Source organism: Oncorhynchus mykiss, chromosome 11, assembly GCF_057628025.1.
Source record: "Oncorhynchus mykiss isolate SJ-2025 chromosome 11, ASM5762802v1, whole genome shotgun sequence".
In the NCBI taxonomy this organism is placed as follows: domain Eukaryota; kingdom Metazoa; phylum Chordata; class Actinopteri; order Salmoniformes; family Salmonidae; genus Oncorhynchus; species Oncorhynchus mykiss.
This window is the reverse complement of record NC_143032.1, coordinates 71,370,148-71,390,000: the sequence shown is the minus strand read 5'-3', so window position 1 is coordinate 71,390,000 and position 19,853 is coordinate 71,370,148. Positions and strand designations below refer to the sequence as shown.

General features: G+C 44.3%; 1 protein-coding gene across 5 annotated transcripts in view; it reads left to right on the top strand.

Annotated features, from left to right (window-relative positions):
* The window catches only part of LOC110536308 (A disintegrin and metalloproteinase with thrombospondin motifs 12), a 46,427-nt gene extending 32,014 nt beyond the window's left edge, over positions 1–14,413 (top strand). For 2 of the 5 annotated variants that reach the window (XM_090191071.1, XM_090191072.1), the window contains 10 exons: positions 3,952–4,196; positions 6,152–6,293; positions 7,027–7,153; positions 7,653–7,863; positions 8,046–9,338; positions 9,614–9,766; positions 10,907–11,083; positions 11,170–11,316; positions 11,445–11,595; positions 12,463–14,413. In XM_090191071.1, the coding sequence (XP_090047197.1) occupies positions 3,952–4,196; positions 6,152–6,293; positions 7,027–7,153; positions 7,653–7,863; positions 8,046–9,338; positions 9,614–9,766; positions 10,907–11,083; positions 11,170–11,316; positions 11,445–11,595; positions 12,463–12,578 (2,762 nt within the window). In that variant the 3' untranslated portion in view covers positions 12,579–14,413. Of the gene's footprint in view, positions 1–3,951; positions 4,297–5,890; positions 6,053–6,151; positions 6,294–7,026; positions 7,154–7,652; positions 7,864–8,045; positions 9,339–9,613; positions 9,767–10,906; positions 11,084–11,169; positions 11,317–11,444; positions 11,596–12,462 lie in introns of those variants that run through there. The other 3 variants (XR_016484681.1, XM_090191073.1, XM_090191075.1) reach the window with 3 other exon arrangements.
* Positions 14,414–19,853: the final 5,440 nt, after the last annotated feature.

Here is a 19,853-nt window from a genome sequence, read left to right as displayed (position 1 = left end):
TGACTCACTAGTGAACTCAGCGACCTCACAGCCAGAGAGAGAGAGACCTTTTTACATCAGCAGTTGTCAAAGTACAGAACAGGAAAGTACAGTAGTTTACTAGAAATCTCCAAGCAGCTCTTCCTCACATATCACATTGATGTTGCATTCAAATCTGGGATATAACTCAAATAATCACTTTGGAGGGCCCAAACCCCAACTGACCCCTAGATCCTACAGTTATAGCCTCTAGACCCTACCTCCAGACAGTTATTGCCCCTAGACCCTACCCCCAAACAGTTATAGCCCCAAGATCCTACCCCCAGACAGTTATAGCCCCTAGATCCTACCCCCAGACAGTTCTAGCCCCTAGACCCTAGCCCCAGACCATTTTAGACCCTAGACCCTACCCCCAAACAGTTATAGCCCCTGACCATACCACCAAACAGTTATAGCCCCTAAACCCTACACCCAGAGTGTTATAGCCCCTAGACCATACCCCAGACCATTCTAGACCCTAGACCCTACCCCAGACTGTTATAGCCCCTAGACCTTACCCCCAGACAGTTATAGCCCCTAGGCCCTACCCCCAGGCAGTTATAGCCCCTAGACCCTACCCCAGACAATTCTAGTCCCAAGACCCTACTCCAGAGAGTTATAGCCCCTAGACTTTACCCCAGACAATTATAGTCCCTAGACCCTACCCCCATACCATTATAGACCCTAGAACCTACCCCAGACAGTTCTAGCCCATAGATCCTACTCCCAGACAGTTATAGCCCCTATACCCTACCCCCCAGACAGTTATAGCCCCTAGACCCTACCCCAGACAATTCTGGTCCCTAGACCCTACCCCAGAGAGTTATAGCCCCTAGACTTTACCCCAGACAATTCTAGTCCCTATACCCTACCCCCATACCATTATAGACCCTAGAACCTACCCCAGACAGTTCTAGCCCCTAGACTCTACCCCAGACAGTTCTAGACTCTACCCTAGACAGTTCTAGACTCTACCACAGACAGTTCTAGACTCTACCCCCACAGTTCTAGACTCTACCCCCAGACAGGTCTAGACTCTACCCCCAGACAGTTCTAGACTCTACCCCAGACAGTTCTAGACTCTACCCCAGACAGTTCTAGACTCTACCCCAGACAGTTCTAGACTCTACCCTCAGACAGTTCTAGACTCTACCCCAGACAGTTCTAGACTCTACCCCAGACAGTTCTAGACTCTACCCCAGACAGTTCTAGACTCTACCTCAGACAGTTCTAGACTCTACCCTCAGACAGTTCTAGACTCTACCCCCAGACAGTTCTAGACTCTACCCCAGACAGTTATAGACTCTACCTCAGACAGTTCTAGACTCTACCCTCAGACAGTTCTAGACTCTGCCCCCAGACAGTTCTAGACTCTACCCCAGACAGTTCTAGACTCTACCCTCAGACAGTTCTAGACTCTACCCCAGACAGTTCTAGACTCTTCCCCCAGACAGTTCTAGACTCTTCCCTCAGACAGTTCTAGACTCTACCCCAGACAGTTCTAGACTCTACCCCCAGACAGTTCTAGACTCTACCCCAGACAGTTCTAGACTCTGCCCCAGACAGTTCTAGACACTACCCCAGACAGTTCTAGACTCTACCCCCAGACAGTTATAGACTCTTCCCCCAGACAGTTATAGTGTCGATGAAAGGAGGCATCAGGCATCAGATATAAGCAGTATGGCACACAATACCACCTAGCCAATCAGGTGGTAAGTTACCACTGCTAGCTATCCAGACCCAGATCTCAACCTTACCACCCAGACACCCACTGTGTGTGTGTGTGTGTGTGTGTGTGTGTGTGTGTGTGTGTGTGTGTGTGTGTGTGTGTGTGTGTGTGTGTGTGTGTGTGTGTGTGTGTGAGTGTGTGTGTGTGTGTGTGTGTGTGTGTGTGTGTGTGTGTGTGTGTGTGTGTGTGTGTGTGTGTGTGTGTGTGTGTGTGTGTGTGTGTGTGTGTGTGTCTGTGTGTGTGTGTGTGTGTGTGTGTGTGTGTGTGTGTGTGTGTGTGTGTGTGTGTGTGTGAGTGTGCGTGCGTGCGTGCGTGCGTGTGTGTGTGTGTGCGCGTGTGTGTCCGCCCATTTCCAGACACCGGCCGGCTCAGCTATATGAATCTTCAAAGGGCAGAGCTGAGATCCAAAGCGATGCTGCCCCTTCTCTTACCCTCACAAACAGACACACAACAACACCTCCCCCACCCATCCACACACTATAAAAAACTGAGGCACAGCCAGAGCACACAGAGACAGGGTTAGCCCACCCCCCGTCACCTAACAGACACACACCCTCTATTAAACATCACAGAGAGTCTGGCTGCCATGGTGGCCTCTCTGTGTGCTCTGGCCTCTCCCACGTTGCGGCCTGCAACCATGAATTATGTTTTGATTGTTTAACAGTGTCTTCATCATGCCTTTGCTTGCATTTCATTGCTTCTAGCTTTGCTACAATTTCAGGAGTAGGTTTATGATTAGATGCCTTCAGAATGTATTACCACCCCTTGACTTTTTCCACATTTCATTGTGTTACAGCCTGAATTTTATATTGATTAAATGTAGATTTTTTTGTCATCGGCCTACACCTAATACCCAATCATTTCTAAGTGGAATTATGTTTTTCAAGATTTTGCAAATTGTTTAATTAACAATGACAATCTAAAATGTCTTCAGTCGATAAGATTTCATACCATTTGTTATTTGAAGTCTAAACAAGTTCAGGAGTGAAAATGTGCTTAACAAGTTACATTACAAGTTGCATGGACTCACTCTGTGTGCAATAATAGTGTTTAACATGATTTTTGAATGACTACCTCATCTCTGTATCCCACACATACAATTATCTGTAAGATCCGTCATTTCAAACACAGATTCAACCACAAAGACCAGTGAGGTTTTCAAATGCCTCGCAAATAATGGCACCTATTGGTAGATGGGTGAGAGAAAAAAAGCAGACATTGAACATCCCTTTAAGCATGGTAAAGTTGGGCCTCCCGAGTGGGGCAGCGGTCTAAGGCCCTGCATCACAGTGCTTGAGGCGCCACTACAGACCTGGGTTTGATCCCAGGCTGTGTCACAGCCGGCCGTGACCGGGAGACCCATGGGGCGGCACACAATTGGCCCAGCATTGTCCGGGTTAGGGGAGGGTTTGGCCGGCCTGGATTTCCTTGTCCCATTGCGCTCTAGTGACTCCTTGTGGCGGTCTGGGTGCCTGCAAGCTGACCTCTGACGCCAGCTGTACAGTGTGTCCTCCGACACATTGGTTTGACAGGGTCGGAATAGAGCTAAGCACAGGAAAAATCCTAGAGTAAAACCTGGTTCGGTCTGCTTTCCAAAAGACACTGGGAGACAAATTCCCCTTTCAGCAGGACAATAACCTAAAACAGAAGTTGCTTACCATGACGATATTGAATGTTCCTGAGTGGCCTAGTTACAGTTTTAACTTAAATCAGCTTGATAGTCTATGGCAAGACTTGCAAATGGCTATCTGCAAATGATCAACAACCAACTTGACAGGTCTTGAAGAATGTAAAAAATTTATATATTTGCAAATAGTGTGCAATCCAGGTGTGCAAAGCTTTTAGAGACTTTCACCCAGAAATACTTCCAGCTGTAATTGCTACCAAATGTGATTTTAACATCTATTGTAAATACTTACTGTATGGAAATGAGATATTTCTGTATTTCATTTTCAATAAATGTGCAAACATTTCTAAGACATGTTTTCACTTTGTCATTATGGGCTATTGTGTGTAGATGGGTGTGAAAAATAATCAATTTAATACATTTTGAATTCAGGCTGTACACAACAAAATGTGGAATAAGTCAAGGAGTAAGAATACTTTCTGTTTTTCGGTCCCAGGGACCCATGGGTTTGCAGGCTTTTGTTCCAGCCCAGCACTAACACAGCCGATTCCCCTTTTCCTCCATCCTCCTGTCCCAGGCTACGTGGACGTGGGAGTGATCCCAGAGGGGGCTCGTGACATTGTTGTCCAGGAAGTGGAGGAGGCGGGGAACTTCCTGGCTCTGCGGGGTCAGATGTCAGAGGAGTACTTCCTGAATGGCCAGTACATCATCCAATGGAACGGGGAGTACAAGGCAGGCGGAGCCACCTTCTACTATGAACGCAGTGGGAACCTGGAGAACCTTACCTCCTCTGGACCCACCAAACAACCAGTCATGATCCAGGTACACACACCATTTAAACTATACACACCAAATAACCAGTCAAAATCTAATTACACACACCATTTAAACTATACACACCAAACAACCAGTCATGATCCAGGTACACACACCATATAAACTATACCCACCAAATAACCAGTCATAATCTAATTACACACACCATTTAAACTACACACACCATATAAACTATACACACCAAATAACCAGTCATAATCTAATTACACACACCATATAAACTACACACACCATATAAACTATACACACCAAATAACCAGACATAATCTAACTACACACACCATATAAACTACACACACCAAATAACCAGTCAAAATCTAATTACACACACCATATAAACTATACACACCAAATAACCAGTCAAAATCGAATTACAACACACCATATAAACTATACACACCAAATAACCAGTCAAAATCTAATTACACACACCATATAAACTACACACACCATATAACCAGTCAAAATCTAATTACACACACCATTTAAACTATACACACCAAATAACCAGTCAAAATCTAATTACACACACCATATAAACTACACACACCAAATAACCAGTCAAAATCTAATTACACACACCATATAAACTACACACACCAAATAACCAGTCAAAATCTAATTACACACACCATATAAACTACACACACCAAATAACCAGTCAAAATCGAATTACACACACCATATAAACTACACACACCATTTAAACTACACACACCAAATAACCAGTCAAAATCTAATTACACACACCATATAAACTACACACACCAAATAACCAGTCAAAATCTAATTACACACACCATATAAACTACACACACCATTTAAACTACACACACCAAATAACCAGTCAAAATCTAATTACACACACCATATAAACTACACACACCAAATAACCAGTCATAATCTAACTACACACACCATATAAACTACACACACCATATAAACTATACACACCAAATAACCAGTCATAATCCAATTACACACACCATATAAACTATACACACCAAATAACCAGTCATAATCTAACTACACACACCATATAAACTACACACACCAAATAACCAGTCATAATCTAACTACACACACCATATAAACTACACACACCATTTAAACTACACACACCAAATAACCAGTCAAAATCTAATTACACACACCATATAAACTACACACACCAAATAACCAGTCAAAATCTAATTACACACACCATATAAACTACACACACCATTTAAACTATACACACCAAATAACCAGTCATAATCCAATTACACACACCATATAAACTATACACACCAAATAACCAGTCAAAATCGAATTACACACACCATATAAACTACACACACCATTTAAACTACACACACCAAATAACCAGTCATAATCTAACTACACACACCATATAAACTACACACACCAAATAACCAGTCATAATCCAATTACACACACCATATAAACTACACACACCATATAAACTATACACACCAAATAACCAGTCATAATCCAATTACACACACCATTTAAACTATACCCACCAAATAACCAGACATAATCTAATTACACACATAATCCATATACACTATACACACCCAACACAGGAAACCACCCAGCTAGATATTGACCAGCCAGATGACGATTTAGATGGTATACACACACACTAACAGCTGGGTGTGTTTCCTGTTGTTCAGTTGCTGTACCAGGAGAAGAACCCAGGTATAAAGTATGAGTACACCATACACACACACTAACAGCTGGGTGTGTTTCCTGTTGTTCAGTTGCTGTACCAGGAGAAGAACCCAGGTATAAAGTACGAGTACACCATACACACACACTAACAGCTGGGTGTGTTTCCTGTTGTTCAGTTGCTGTACCAGGAGAAGAACCCAGGTATAAAGTACGAGTACACCATACACACACACTAACAGCTGGGTGTGTTTCCTGTTGTTCAGTTGCTGTACCAGGAGAAGAACCCAGGTATAAAGTACGAGTACACCATCAAGAAGACCCGCCAGACAGGAAATGAGGTAATCAAGTCGGAGTACAGGTGGAGGCATGGGGCCTGGACAGACTGCAGCACCACATGTGGGCTAGGTGAGTGGTTGTCTTTTAAACAACTAATGATATGCTTTAAATTCATATTCAGCTTTGGTCGGACGGCCATACTCCGTGTGTAGAATATTTGTACTCCGTGTGTTTTAACTTGTCAGATATTAAGAGTTGTAGATTGTGTTAACTTGTCAGATATTAAGAGTTGTAGATTGTGTTAACTTGTCAGATATTACGAGTTGTGGATTGTGTTAACTTGTCAGATATTAAGAGTTGTGGATTGTGTTAACTTGTCAGATATTAAGAGTTGTGGATTGTGTTAACTTGTCAGATATTAAGAGTTGTGGATTGTGTTAACTTGTCAGATATTAAGAGTTGTAGATTGTGTTAACTTGTCAGATATTAAGAGTTGTAGATTGTGTTAACTTGTCAGATATTAAGAGTTGTGGATTGTGTTAACTTGTCAGATATTAAGAGTTGTGGATTGTGTTAACTTGTCAGATATTAAGAGTTGTAGATTGTGTTAACTTATCAGATATTAAGAGTTGTGGATTGTGTTAACTTGTCAGATATTAAGAGTTGTGGATTGTGTTAACTTGTCAGATATTAAGAGTTGTGGATTGTGTTAACTTGTCAGATATTAAGAGTTGTGGATTTTGGATTCTGATGATATGGATGATGATTGCATTTCAATTCAGAGAGTTAAGCAGTATTGAGAGTTATAGCCTACAGTGTGATTATTCAGGCAGAAACATTCCCTGTGTTCTGTGCCATCCAGGTGAGCAGCAGCAGCCTGCCAGGTGTTTTGAGCTGGAGGTGGGTGTGGTAGATGAGTCTCTGTGTGACCCAGAGAGCCGCCCGGAGGACAGACACCGCAAGTGCAAGAACATGGACTGTCCCGTCAGGTTTCATAGTGTCCCCATTACTAAGACATCCAATCTATAACACCTGTCTTATTTCTACTGTAGTACTACGTTATTACTGCTGTATCTGGTGTTATTACTGTCTGTTCTAACTTTTAGTACGGTTGTTTTTAGTCTGATTTGCTTCTGAAAATAATATGTGCAGAAGACATATTTGTTCAGGACTCCTCTGTTCCCTCTCACACTCTGTTCCCTCTCCCACTCTGTTCCCTCTCCCACTCTGTTCCCTCTCACACTCTGTTCCCTCTCACACTCTGTTCCCTCTCACACTCTGTTCCCTCTCCCACTCTGTTCCCTCTCACACTCTGTTCCCTCTCCCACTCTGTTCCCTCTCCCACTCTGTTCCCTCTCACACTCTGTTCCTTCTCCCACTCTGTTCCCTCTCACACTCTGTTCCCTCTCACACTCTGTTCCCTCTCACACTCTGTTCCCTCTCCCACTCTGTTCCCTCTCCCACTCTGTTCCCTCTCCCCCTGGGTAGGTGGTGGGTGGGGGGCTGGCAGCTGTGCTCTGCCACCTGTGGTTCAGAAGGGGTGAGGAAGCGCACGGTGATGTGTGTTCGCACTGTGGCAGGGGAGGAGAGAGTCCTCCACCCTGGGGACTGTAAACAGCTGCTCAAACCCAAACCTGTGGTGCCCTGCAACAGAGACCTGTCCTGTGGACCCGACTGGGCCGTGGGCAGCTGGAGCCCGGTACAGTTCTATTCTCTCCCTCTCTCACACCCTGTCTCTTCCTGTGTTTCTGCCCATGCCTCTATCCATTCTCCCCTCTAGCTTCCCTATCCTGCCTGTTTTGTAAACCTCTCTCTCTTGCTCTGTCTCTCTCTCTCTCTCCTTGTTGTGTTAATAACCTATTTAATCTTTCTCCCGCTCAGTGCCCAGTGTCATGTGGTGGTAGCGTGCGCTCCCGGACAGTCACCTGCCTGACTGCACCCAAACGAAAGTGTGACATAGAAACCATGCCTCGCTCCAAGTCTCTATGTGCCCTGCTGAGCTGTCCAAGCGCAGGCCTCCGACGACGTCCTGGACCACCCCCTAAATACCGGCGTGTCTACCCGCCCAAGAAACACCCCACCAGGCAGCCGGTTACACACGCCTGGGGTCCCAGAAGCACCAGCCCCACCGCTACACCCAGAACCATCACTGTGACTGAGAGAACTACAACCCCCATCACCACCTCTACCACCAGGCCCCTTCCACCATCCTCCACAGCTTCGGACATCATCGACGTGGATGGCTATGAGTTGAACCTGATAGTGGAGAAGAATGGGAGTGTAGAGGATAAGAAAGGTTTTTTTATTACGACCATTCCTACTGAAGAGGAGAACAGAGAGAGGGACATGAGAGACAAAGAGGAAGAAGAGATAAAGGAGGAGGGGAGTACATCTGGTTTTGTGTTTCCAGACTCGGGGGTGAGGTACACCCCGGGGTATGACTATGTAGTGGAGGACGTCATGACAACAGGGAAGGAGGGGCATATAGATTTTGACATTTTTACCACAGCAACCTCTCTCAGGACTCCCAAAAAATCACCAGCCACCGTGACCACCACCAGGTTACACCCTACAATTACACCGCACACAAGTGTCCAAACAACATCACATACAACCCCACACGCAACCAGAGTACTTCGCACTACCTCCCCCTCAGCCCCACAAACCGGCACTGGACGCCAGCCCGTGACCCCCCACCACTACCCCCTCACTCGCCCCAAAACCACCCCTTCCACCCAACGGGCAACCACAGTGCCCCACACCACCCCTACACCCCTGGCACACACAGCAGGGGTGAGGAGTACACCCAAAGTCCCTTACCACAGTAAACAAGTACTGTACCCCACAACAGAAGGCACTTTCCACACTAGAGATGCCCCCTACTCTACTAGCCCATCAACAGATGCCCCCCACCCCACTGCGAGGATCATTAAGCTGAAGAAGCCCAATGAGATCCCAGAGAATGGCAGCTCTGCCCCCTGTTCTAAAAAGCCAGGCCCACTGGCTAAGAAGCCTGCCTCACGTTTTAAAGGCCCCTCCCTTTGTTCAAAAGGCAAAGGTCAGAAGCAGAAACCAGAAATTCCCGTAGTGACCTTCACCAATGACTATGGGTCCCTGAACGCCCAGGAGCCAATCAGCATGGATGTGTTCTGGGTGGTGGGCAACTGGAGCGAGGTGAGTACAGGAAACTGTAACCATTGATGAGCTTAGTGATAATGACCCTATAAAGATGCCTTTAGTTTATTAGAATCCCAAATGTAAGAATGAACCCTCTTATAGTGGTGTATAGTCATGGAGAAGACACACGTCTATACTTACTTACAACATACTTCCTTTTGATGAACAAAGGTTTTACATCAGAATTAAATCAAATAAACCAAATCTCCCTTGACCCTGTTACTGACGTTCCGTCTTCCTCTCTCTCTCTTCTCACCTGTTGTCTGTGTCAGTGTTCTACGTCATGTGGCCTGGGGGCAGTGTGGAGGCCAGTGCTGTGTAGCTCCCAGCAGGAATCGGACTGTGCCAACCTGGAGAGACCGGAACCAGCTCGCACCTGCCACCTGCGCCCCTGTGCCACCTGGCTGAGTGGCAACTGGAGCAAGGTCAGTATCCTGGGTAAACTACACAAGACAGCAACACGTCTCTTATGGTGAGCTGATTATACCATACCTTTCTCTCTCTCTCTCAATTCAATTCAATTTGCTTTATTAGCATAACGTTACAATGTACATATTGCCAAAGCTTACTTTGGAGATTTACAATATTAACATAATTAAAATAATAATAATCCATATTATCAATGGGACAACAGTATCAACAATAATCAAGGGTCAAAATAACCATACATTTATTTTTAATTGATTTATTTAACCTTTATTCAACATTGAACCATAACAGTAAGCATAGTACAGGTTGGTTGGTCTGTCAGACACTGTCCCTCATCTTATGGCAGGCAGCAATGTAGTGCGCTGCCAACCCACATCTGCCAACTCACACGCTGCCAACCCACAAGATTTTTATCAGTAACCATGGTCAAATAGTTTGCCATGGTGTACTGTCGATTTAGGGCCAGATAGCACTGTATTTTAGTTTGTGCTTGTGCTTATGTTTTGTTTTGACAGTGTTGTAATTTGGTTTATTCTGATTGATTGGATGTTCTGGTCCTGAGGCTTCAGTGTGTTAGTGGACCAGGTCTGTGAACTCAGCCCCAGGACCTGCTGGATGAGGGGACTCTTTTCTTTGCTCCGCTCTCTCCCACCCTCTCTCTCTCATTCTCTCTCTCCCACCCTCTCTCTCTCATTCTCTCTCTCCCACCCTCTCTCTCTCTCATTCTCTCTCTCCCACCCTCTCTCTCTCATTCTCTCTCTCCCACCCTCTCTCTCTCATTCTCTCCCACCCCCTCACTCTCATTCTCTCTCTCCCACCCTCTCTCTCTCATTCTCTCTCTCCCACCCTCTCTCTCTCACTCTCTCTCTCCCACCCTCTCTCTCTCATTCTCTCTCTCCTCCCACCCGCTCTCATTCTCTCTCTCCTCCCACCCTCTCTCTCTCATTCTCTCTCTCCCACCCTCTCTCTCATTCTCTCTCTCCCACCCTCTCTCTCTCATTCGCTCTCTCCCACCCAATTTCTCTCATTCTCTCTCTCCCACCCTTTCTCTCTCATTCTCTCTCTCCTCCCACCCTCTCTCATTCTCTCTCTCCTCCCACCCTCTCTCTCATTCTCTCCCCCCTCTCTCTCCGTAGTGTCCAGAGCAATGTGAGGTGGTGGGAAGGAGGCAGCGTGAGGTGCAGTGTGTGGATGGGCAGAAGGGACATCCACTGAGACCGTTCCACTGCCAAGCTCTTTCCTCCAGACCCCCCAGCACCCTGTCCTGTCATCCCCAACCCTGCCAGCCCTGGAGAACTTCCCCCTGGGGACAGGTACACACACACGTTATCACATGTTGACTTGCTTGGTTCATATGAATTACAATATGATTGTTAATATAAACTCCTTTCATCCCCAGTGTTCTCGTAGCTGTGGTGGTGGATTGTGGGAGCGGCTGGTGTACTGCCCTGAGCCGCAGCGCTGTAGCGCCACCCAGAGACCAAACGACACAGAGACCTGCAACCTGCAGCGCTGCAGCTACTGGGACCCGCAGGACTGGGAGAAGGTAATGGCACAGGGGAACATACTTACAGTTTGCACCTGTTACATGTTCAGAGTGTGCATTGCATGGTACGGTGTGTCAGTGGGGACTAGTGTGTGTGAGTAATATCTGTTTTCTTCTGTGTGTGTCAGTGCTCTGTGAGTTGTGGTGGGGGGATGCAGCATCGCGTGGTGCCGTGTGTCGTTGAGGACTCTAGCTCTGTGGAGAACAGTCTCTGTGACCAGAGCAACAGGCCTGACACAATCAGGACATGCAACTTGCAGGAGTGTAACACTAACACAGGTAAGACAAACACAGGTACGACAAACATAGGTACGACTAACACAGGTACCACTAACACAGGTACCACTAACACAGATACCACTAACACAGGTACCACAAACACAGGTACCACTAACACAGGTACCACTAACACAGGTAAGACTAACTGTTAGGAATCCCTTTGGCCCGGCAGTCTAGGGGGGATGGTAACGAGTAACATAACTCATACAAAGTATAATAGTGACAAAGTATCAGTGAGAACGAAAAACCACAGACAACTTAATTACCGTCAAACACTCAGGGTTTAAGAGCAGGCCAAGACGCATGAAAGCTGTGATTGAAAATCAGGGTTATTCCACCAAATATTGATTTCTGAACTCTTCCTAAGTTAAAACATTAGTATTGTGTTGTTTAAAAATGTTATTATTTTTCTTTGCATTATTCGAGGTCTGACAACACTGCATATTTTTTGTTATTATGACCAGTTGTCATTTTCTGCGAACAAAAGCTCTAAATTACAATATTTGATTTGGAATTTGGGAGAAATGCTGTCAGTAGCTTATAGAATAAAACAAAATGTTAATTTTACCCAAACACATACCTATAAATAGTAAAACCAGAGAAACGGATCATTTTGCAGTGGTCTCTTCATTTTTTCCAGAGCTGTATATACTGTTGATGGACACACAATACAGCAGGTAGCCTAGCCGTTAAGAGCGCTAGGCTGGTAACTGAAAGGTTGCTCGTTCAAACCCCCAAGCCAGCTAGGTGAAACATGTGTCGATGTGCCTTAAGCAAGGTACTAAACTGTAGTTACACTGGATGCTTTTATTTATTGTGGTTGACCTAAATCCGTGTTCTGTTCTGTCCTTGGTGTTGGTTGTATAGGTCTGCTGTGTAGGAGGAACAGCATGTCGTCTCGGTTCTGTGACAAGTTGAAGCTGCTTGGCCGCTGCTCCCTCAGGTCCATCCAGAAACAGTGCTGTGTCACCTGTAGAGGGTAAACTCTGACCCGCACTACACCCACCACATGGACCCCTCTCATACAAAATGCACACGTACAGGGCTTCCACACTGCGATCCTATTGGTGGATTTCATCTCTAGTGCAATCAGCCGACAGCAGCCTTTTCACCATCATCATCATAATAACCCCCACAAACTGTCGTTATCTTCATTGGGCAGAAATTCATGGAGCTATGGTACTGTGTACTGCTGCTGTGTGCAGTTTGTCTTAGCCAGTCTTGCACCTTCCCAACTCTTCCAGGGTATCAGGCCTCCAGCTGCCTCTAAAGAGTTAGTTATGTCAACTTCTCTCCAATATCCCACCTGCTTTCCAATACTGATGAATGTCACTCAGAATGTATACCTGTGTAATCGGCTGCCATGTTGTTTTCTATTCAACGTTCCCCCACCACAGAAATGATGATGACATCCGATAACACTGTGTTTACAATCCCCTTTCAGCTGGTATTTGCCTCGTATTTACAAAGACATTAGGATGTGAAAATGGGTATTTTCTGATACTTAATTAATCCCCCAAAACAAATTAGTAATGATAAGATAACTATTATGTCATCAACATTTTCCATGTCACTTCTGAGCAGGGATTGGCAAAAAATGACCAAATACAATAACAAAATACCATAAAGATCAATGTATCAAAATAAACCACAAAATACTTGAATTTTTAAATGTATTTAATTCAAATACATGTATTTTGCATTTTATAATACAGAAGCACTTAGCTGGCCCGAACAGCAACAGCATTCTCAGAAACGTTTTACTTGCTATAAGTGTGATATGTTGTTGTTCATTTGCACTGACTGTATGTCACTCTGGATAAGAGTGTCTGCTACATAACCAAAATGTAAATGTATATGTGAAAATGAACATACCAAAATGAACTGCAAAGCACACTGGGTATTATTATTGGCCTTGTTTCAGGGTCACGTCTAGATGGCATACAGTTTAGCCTAATTCTCCTAACCTGCTACGTTAATTCTCCTAACCTGCTTGCGTAAATTCTCCTAAACCTTCTACAAATGTCAATTTTGACTAAAGCTGTATCCCTTCTAGACAAACCTTGTTTTGGGGCGGAGCTTATTCACATAACACTCAGCTTGCTTTGCAATTGTCCATTTTTACATACACATTTATATTTAGCTAATTTAGCGGATGCTCTTATCACCCCGTAGTGCCATCAGACTTGTGATTCCAATACAGAGTGATACGGGGCCACAATGGTGAACCGCTATAACAACAACAACAAAATATTTAGAAAATACAAATTACAGCTTTCAAAAGGATCTTGTTAAAAACAGATTGGAGTGTTTTTCAGTCCAGTGTAATACAAATTACACAATACTCAGAAGTATTTTAAATACTTCACATCTCTGCTTCTGAGAAAATACTGGGTAAATAGTAGACTATACAATAAAGATGAATGTTTTTGTCTAGTGTTTTTTTTATTGTGTTATTGTGGGTTTTTCAGTGTTATTTCTCTCGTTCTAAGAGCTCTCCGGCGTACTGTGGATCTGAAAAGTGATTTACCGGAGGCATAGATCTGGGATCAGCTTACGCTCCCCAAATCCTAACTTTAACCATGAGGGGAAAACATGAAACTGACCCTAGATTAGTGTCTCTGGGTAACGTCATCCTACTCTAGTGCTGTATATCTATCCTGTGGTGCCCCTCCCCTTTATTAGGCTGGCCAATGAGAATGAGTTGTTGCAGGTCATCCCTCTCAGGCCTCAGTTAAGATTGCCGATGTGTTTATATGATATTGTACAGGTGCTATTATCTTTATACAAACCTTCAGCAATAAATGCAATGATGAAATAAGTGTTTGATGTGACTGCTTTTTGCTTTGAATGTCCATCAAGATTATATCATTCCTTTTCACTGTTATTTCCCTGCAGTACCCCATCATCAGGTATTAGTTTGGAGTTTGCAGCCTTCTTGTGATTGTGGTGTCCAAAAAATATGTGTGTGTGTGTGTGTGTGTGTGTGTGTGTGTGTGTGTGTGTGTGTGTGTGTGTGTGTGTGTGTGTGTGTGTGTGTGTGTGTGTGTGTGTGTGTGTGTGTGTGTGTGTGTGTGTGTGTGTGTGTGTGTGTGTGTGTGTGTGTGTGTGTGTGTGTGTGTGTGTGTGTGTGTGTGTGTGTGTGTGTGTGTGTGTGTGTGTGTGTGTGTGTGTGTGTGTGTGTGTGTGTGTGTGTGTGTGTGTGTGTGTGTGTGTGTGTGTGTGTGTGTGTGTGTGTGTGTGTGTGTGTGTGTGTGTGTGTGTGTGTGTGTGTGTGTGTGTGTGTGTGTGTGTGTGTGTGTGTGTGTGTGTGTGTGTGTGTGTGTGTGTGTGTGTGTGTGTGTGTGTGTGTGTGTGTGTGTGTGTGTGTGTGTGTGTGTGTGTGTGTGTGTGTGTGTGTGTGTGTGTGTGTGTGTGTGTGTGTGTGTGTGTGTGTGTGTGTGTGTGTGTGTGTGTGTGTGTGTGTGTGTGTGTGTGTGTGTGTGTGTGTGTGTGTGTGTGTGTGTGTGTGTGTGTGTGTGTGTGTGTGTGTGTGTGTGTGTGTGTGTGTGTGTGTGTGTGTGTGTGTGTGTGTGTGTGTGTGTGTGTGTGTGTGTGTGTGTGTGTGTGTGTGTGTGTGTGTGTGTGTGTGTGTGTGTGTGTGTGTGTGTGTGTGTGTGTGTGTGTGTGTGTGTGTGTGTGTGTGTGTGTGTGTGTGTGTGTGTGTGTGTGTGTGTGTGTGTGTGTGTGTGTGTGTGTGTGTGTGTGTGTGTGTGTGTGTGTGTGTGTGTGTGTGTGTGTGTGTGTGTGTGTGTGTGTGTGTGTGTGTGTGTGTGTGTGTGTGTGTGTGTGTGTGTGTGTGTGTGTGTGTGTGTGTGTGTGTGTGTGTGTGTGTGTGTGTGTGTGTGTGTGTGTGTGTGTGTGTGTGTGTGTGTGTGTGTGTGTGTGTGTGTGTGTGTGTGTGTGTGTGTTTTGACGGGATGATGTTATGTAGTCCGAGTCCAGCCTGGCCCATGGTGCCCCTGGTTGTCTATGTTGTCCTGACAGTATCGGTGAGACCATGTGGTCGATCTAGGAGGAAATGAAGAGGAGGATGTTATTGGTGGGAATACTCTTCAAACAGCAAAGCTTTAACACTGGCCTCAGGCTCATGACGTCAGGGGATCCCAGCTTCTCTCATCAACCACAACTGGTTTTATAGTTGGCAAGGTAAACAGGATGCATTCTATAACATTATGCTCCTCAAGGTGTTTCATGGCATTGTACATTTTCTTGTACAATTTACTGTCATGATTGCTCATGCTAAACGGGAGTAATTCATGTAATGGAATTTGGACTGGAGTTAGCATTCATCTGAATAAGTGCACTTGTTAGGATCTGGGCTAATCAACTCTTACGCTGCGAAGTCCGGAGCCTGGTGCTTTTGTGTTTTAACTCATATTTAATGGCACCCACTTGGTGTTCCAGGTCTTAACCAGTCCATGTTCAGAGAGGAACAATGAAAAACACAGTTATTGGTGGTAATACTCTTCAAATAGCGAAGCTTTAACTTCAAGGTCCAGAGTTGAATTTGAAGGGTACTGTATATAGTATCACAGGTGGTTGGTGTCACCCTAATTGGGGAGGAAAGGCTCGTGGCAATGGCTGGAGCGGAATCAGTGGAATGGTATCAAATACATCAAACGCATAGTTTCCATGTGTTTGATGCTATGCCATTTGTTCCGTTCCAGACATTATTATGAGTCATCCTCCCCTCAGCAGCCTCCACTGTAATAATATGTGCACTATGTAAGTACCTTCTGCTTGGTCCACATCCTTTAATATGAAATTGGACTGTTCACCGCGTATGTCTTTAGGGAAAAGAAACACATACACCACCAATGTAGAGCACATACCCAGCTCAGCCCACAACAGACATGGGCTATCACAGCGGAAAGGTGAGGGGGAATATTCTCAGTTGAAAACAGTCAGTGATTAGCTACAGATGTAGGATCTTAATTTGAGCCAGTTTGCTACAGCGGGTAAAAAATCCTGCAGCAACAAGACATTAGAATTATTATGTGGATTATATTTAATGTACATTTTTGTAGGGGCTAATCCATTTTTGGTAAAATCAAGTCTGAAATTTCAAAGTGGAAATTACAATATTAAGAAGCCTTTTTAAACCTCAAATACACTACAACTTTTACATATCCTGCAATACAGGAAAGTTCTCTTGCAACCAGATGTTCTCTTGCTACCAAATTAACATGCTATATCTGTAGCTGTGTAACACCTAGAACCATAGCACCAGTTTCAGGAATCATGTTGAACTCCTCTGTCCCAGATAACCTGAGACTATGCCAGAAGCTAGTCAGCAGTAACGGTACACCGGCCCAATGTGGAGCACAGTGTCATAGATACAGTCAGTGTGTACGCGTGTGTGTGTGTATGTGTGTGAGTGTGTTTATAACGGAGCTGTCTCCATCCAACTGTAGACCTATTACCAAACCCCTTCTCTCTTACTGCTGTGATGTCATAGTGTATTGGGTTGAGTCTGTAGTAACTGCACAATGGAAAGAATCTCGGTTTCCTTCTTTCCTAGTGACTGCACTCCATGCTGAATAGTTCTTCATTAGGCAGGCCCCGCACCTCTCAGATTCAGAGGGGTTGGGTTAAATGCGGAAAACACATTTCAGTTGAATGCATTCAGTAACTGACTAGGTATCCCCCTTTCCCTTTCTAAAGACTCGTCCTGACCTGCAAAAATATTCAGTCCTTTAAAACAATAAAATGTGCCATTTAGCAGATGCTTTGATCCAAAGCAACTTCCTGTCATGCATGCATACATTTCACGTATGGTTGGCCCCTGGAATCAAACCCATAACCCTGGCAGAGCAAGCACCATCCTCTACCAACAGAGCTACACAGAACTAGGCTCAAGTCAGGACTAAGCTTAATCTGGGTCCGGGAAGCAGCCCTTTATGTTTAGATGTCTTTAGTTCATAAATTAAACAAATAAAAATAATCTTTAGGACATTTTCACGTGACATCATACCGTATTAGAAGCCAATAATATTATTCTATCTTGGTCTGTCCATTTTAGTTCTGATGATGAAATGAATGTTTGGGGTCTGTGTTAATGTTACTGCTTTGTTATCAAAGTAATGACAACCACTGCTCGATACAGGTGAGTGACTCCATTCTATGACCTGTAAATAAACTCCTCTAGCCTGCTGTAACCGACCCGCGGGCTGCAGCCAGGCTGGTGATGTGACCGCCCATCCCTAATGGGAGATAACATGGCAAACATCTATCGCTCAGCGTAAAACAGGAAACAGCAACCTCATCTGGGTTACCAGACACTCCATCACCACACACTGGCCTGGGACACTCATCAAATATTGACATTTGATGGCTGGCTGGCTAAAAAGGGCTCAGGTCACCTATAAGACTAGAACAACAGTTGCCAAGGAAGGTGTCTCTGTGTACTGTTGAACGTGACTAGTTCAACAACATGATGAATGTGAAGAAAAGACCATGCTTTCTGTTAACAAATGAATGGAAAACAATTAGTAACCAATTTCAGTGGCCGTTTCATCACCTATCAAGGTGAAGTGAGAATAGGAATGGATGCGTTGGTCGGCCGAGGCGGGGCCCAGTCCCACCTATCTGGGCCCCATCAGACTGTGTGTCCTCAGGCAGTAACACAGGCATCCCTGTCTGTACTGTACTGTACCAGGCCTGTTCCTTTATTAAAGTCTCCACCACAGCCTTCTCTGACCCAGGCAGCACACACAGAGTACAGAAGGCCTGGGGCCCAGACATCAAATCTACGGTTGGCTCTCACTGATGGAATATTCTAGAATGCAACTTTCCAGGAGAATGAGATTTGCCTTAGCTTCATCTAAGTAGTGTAACAATTAATTAAATGTCAGTATCACTCATTGCTTTAAAGAGTGAGCATTCCATAGAGTATGCTACTTAACTGTTGCTATATATCCAAGTTGAAATAGTAGTTTTGTTTTGTTGAACACTTTATTTGCCCTTACCAGGGAAATGTTTTGTAGTCACATTTAGTTTTCCATTTCTATTCATTTTGCTACCTTGTAACCTAATGAACACAAGCTGAATTACAGGCATATTTGAAATACTACATATAACATGATGTATGATTTATATTGATTCTTAAAGAAACCCTATTTTCTCATAGAGAAATAGAGGTAGAGAGAATATAAATCCCACCTGTCAAATGACTGACATGTAATGATGTGCACGGTACAAAGCCAGCTCCTGTGTTGATGGGAAGGGCCCGTAAAGTAAGCGTCCACACCAGTTGCTTGCAAAGCATGTGGCGATTAACATTTGATTTGATTTGCAGCTTGCAGCCAGAGATCAGAAAAACATTGGCCTGTGGTAATTGTCTTTGCTTTTTGAACTTTGATGACAAAGCTCTAAGATAGATCAATAAAGATGTGGTAAACACTAAACCCAGGGAGGGCAGAGGAAGATGAGACCCAGGCCACCCTGTTGTACCTCCAAAGCTCACTTATATTACGTTTAGGAGGAAAAAAACACAGGCATGGTTGCATTTACAAATCATTTTCTCTTCGGCTTCTAAAGAAATCCTGCAAATCTTTACCACATCTCAACTCTAAAACAAATCCATCTTTCTAGGCGGAACCTGCAAAGAACAATATCCTCTGTTTGAAGGGAAAGCAAAACAACTCAACAGAAAGTGGTTAGAGTAAACTTTTACCCAGAAGAAGAGATTTGCCCCTCAGAGAGAGAGTTATATAAGGAGATATGGATTTATGCTAGCTGGATAAAGGTTTTCAAAGACATTCCTGCTGTGTCTAATGGGGTGGTAACTATAGATGGGGCATTCAGTCTGTCAGCGAGAAAATGTGATATTGGCTCTCACATTTTCCACGAGAGGAACACAGGCTGCAGTTTAGCAATTGATAGTGATAATCAAAAAGTGACAAATACACAGTAACTATCATTAAAAACATATGGGGTAAGGAAAGGCCTCAAATGGGTCGGGGTTAAAAGAAACGTCCAGTAATAAACTGAGTTTACAAAATATTAGAAACACCTGCTCTTTCCATGACAGACTGACCAGGTGAATCCAGGTGAAAGCTATGAACCCTTGTTGATGTCACTTGTTAAATCCACTTCAATCACTGTAGATAAAAGGGAGGAGACAGGTTAAAGAATGATTTTTAAGCCTTGATTCAGTTGAGACATGGATTGTTTACGTGTGCCATTCAGAGGGTGAATGGGCAAGACAAAATATT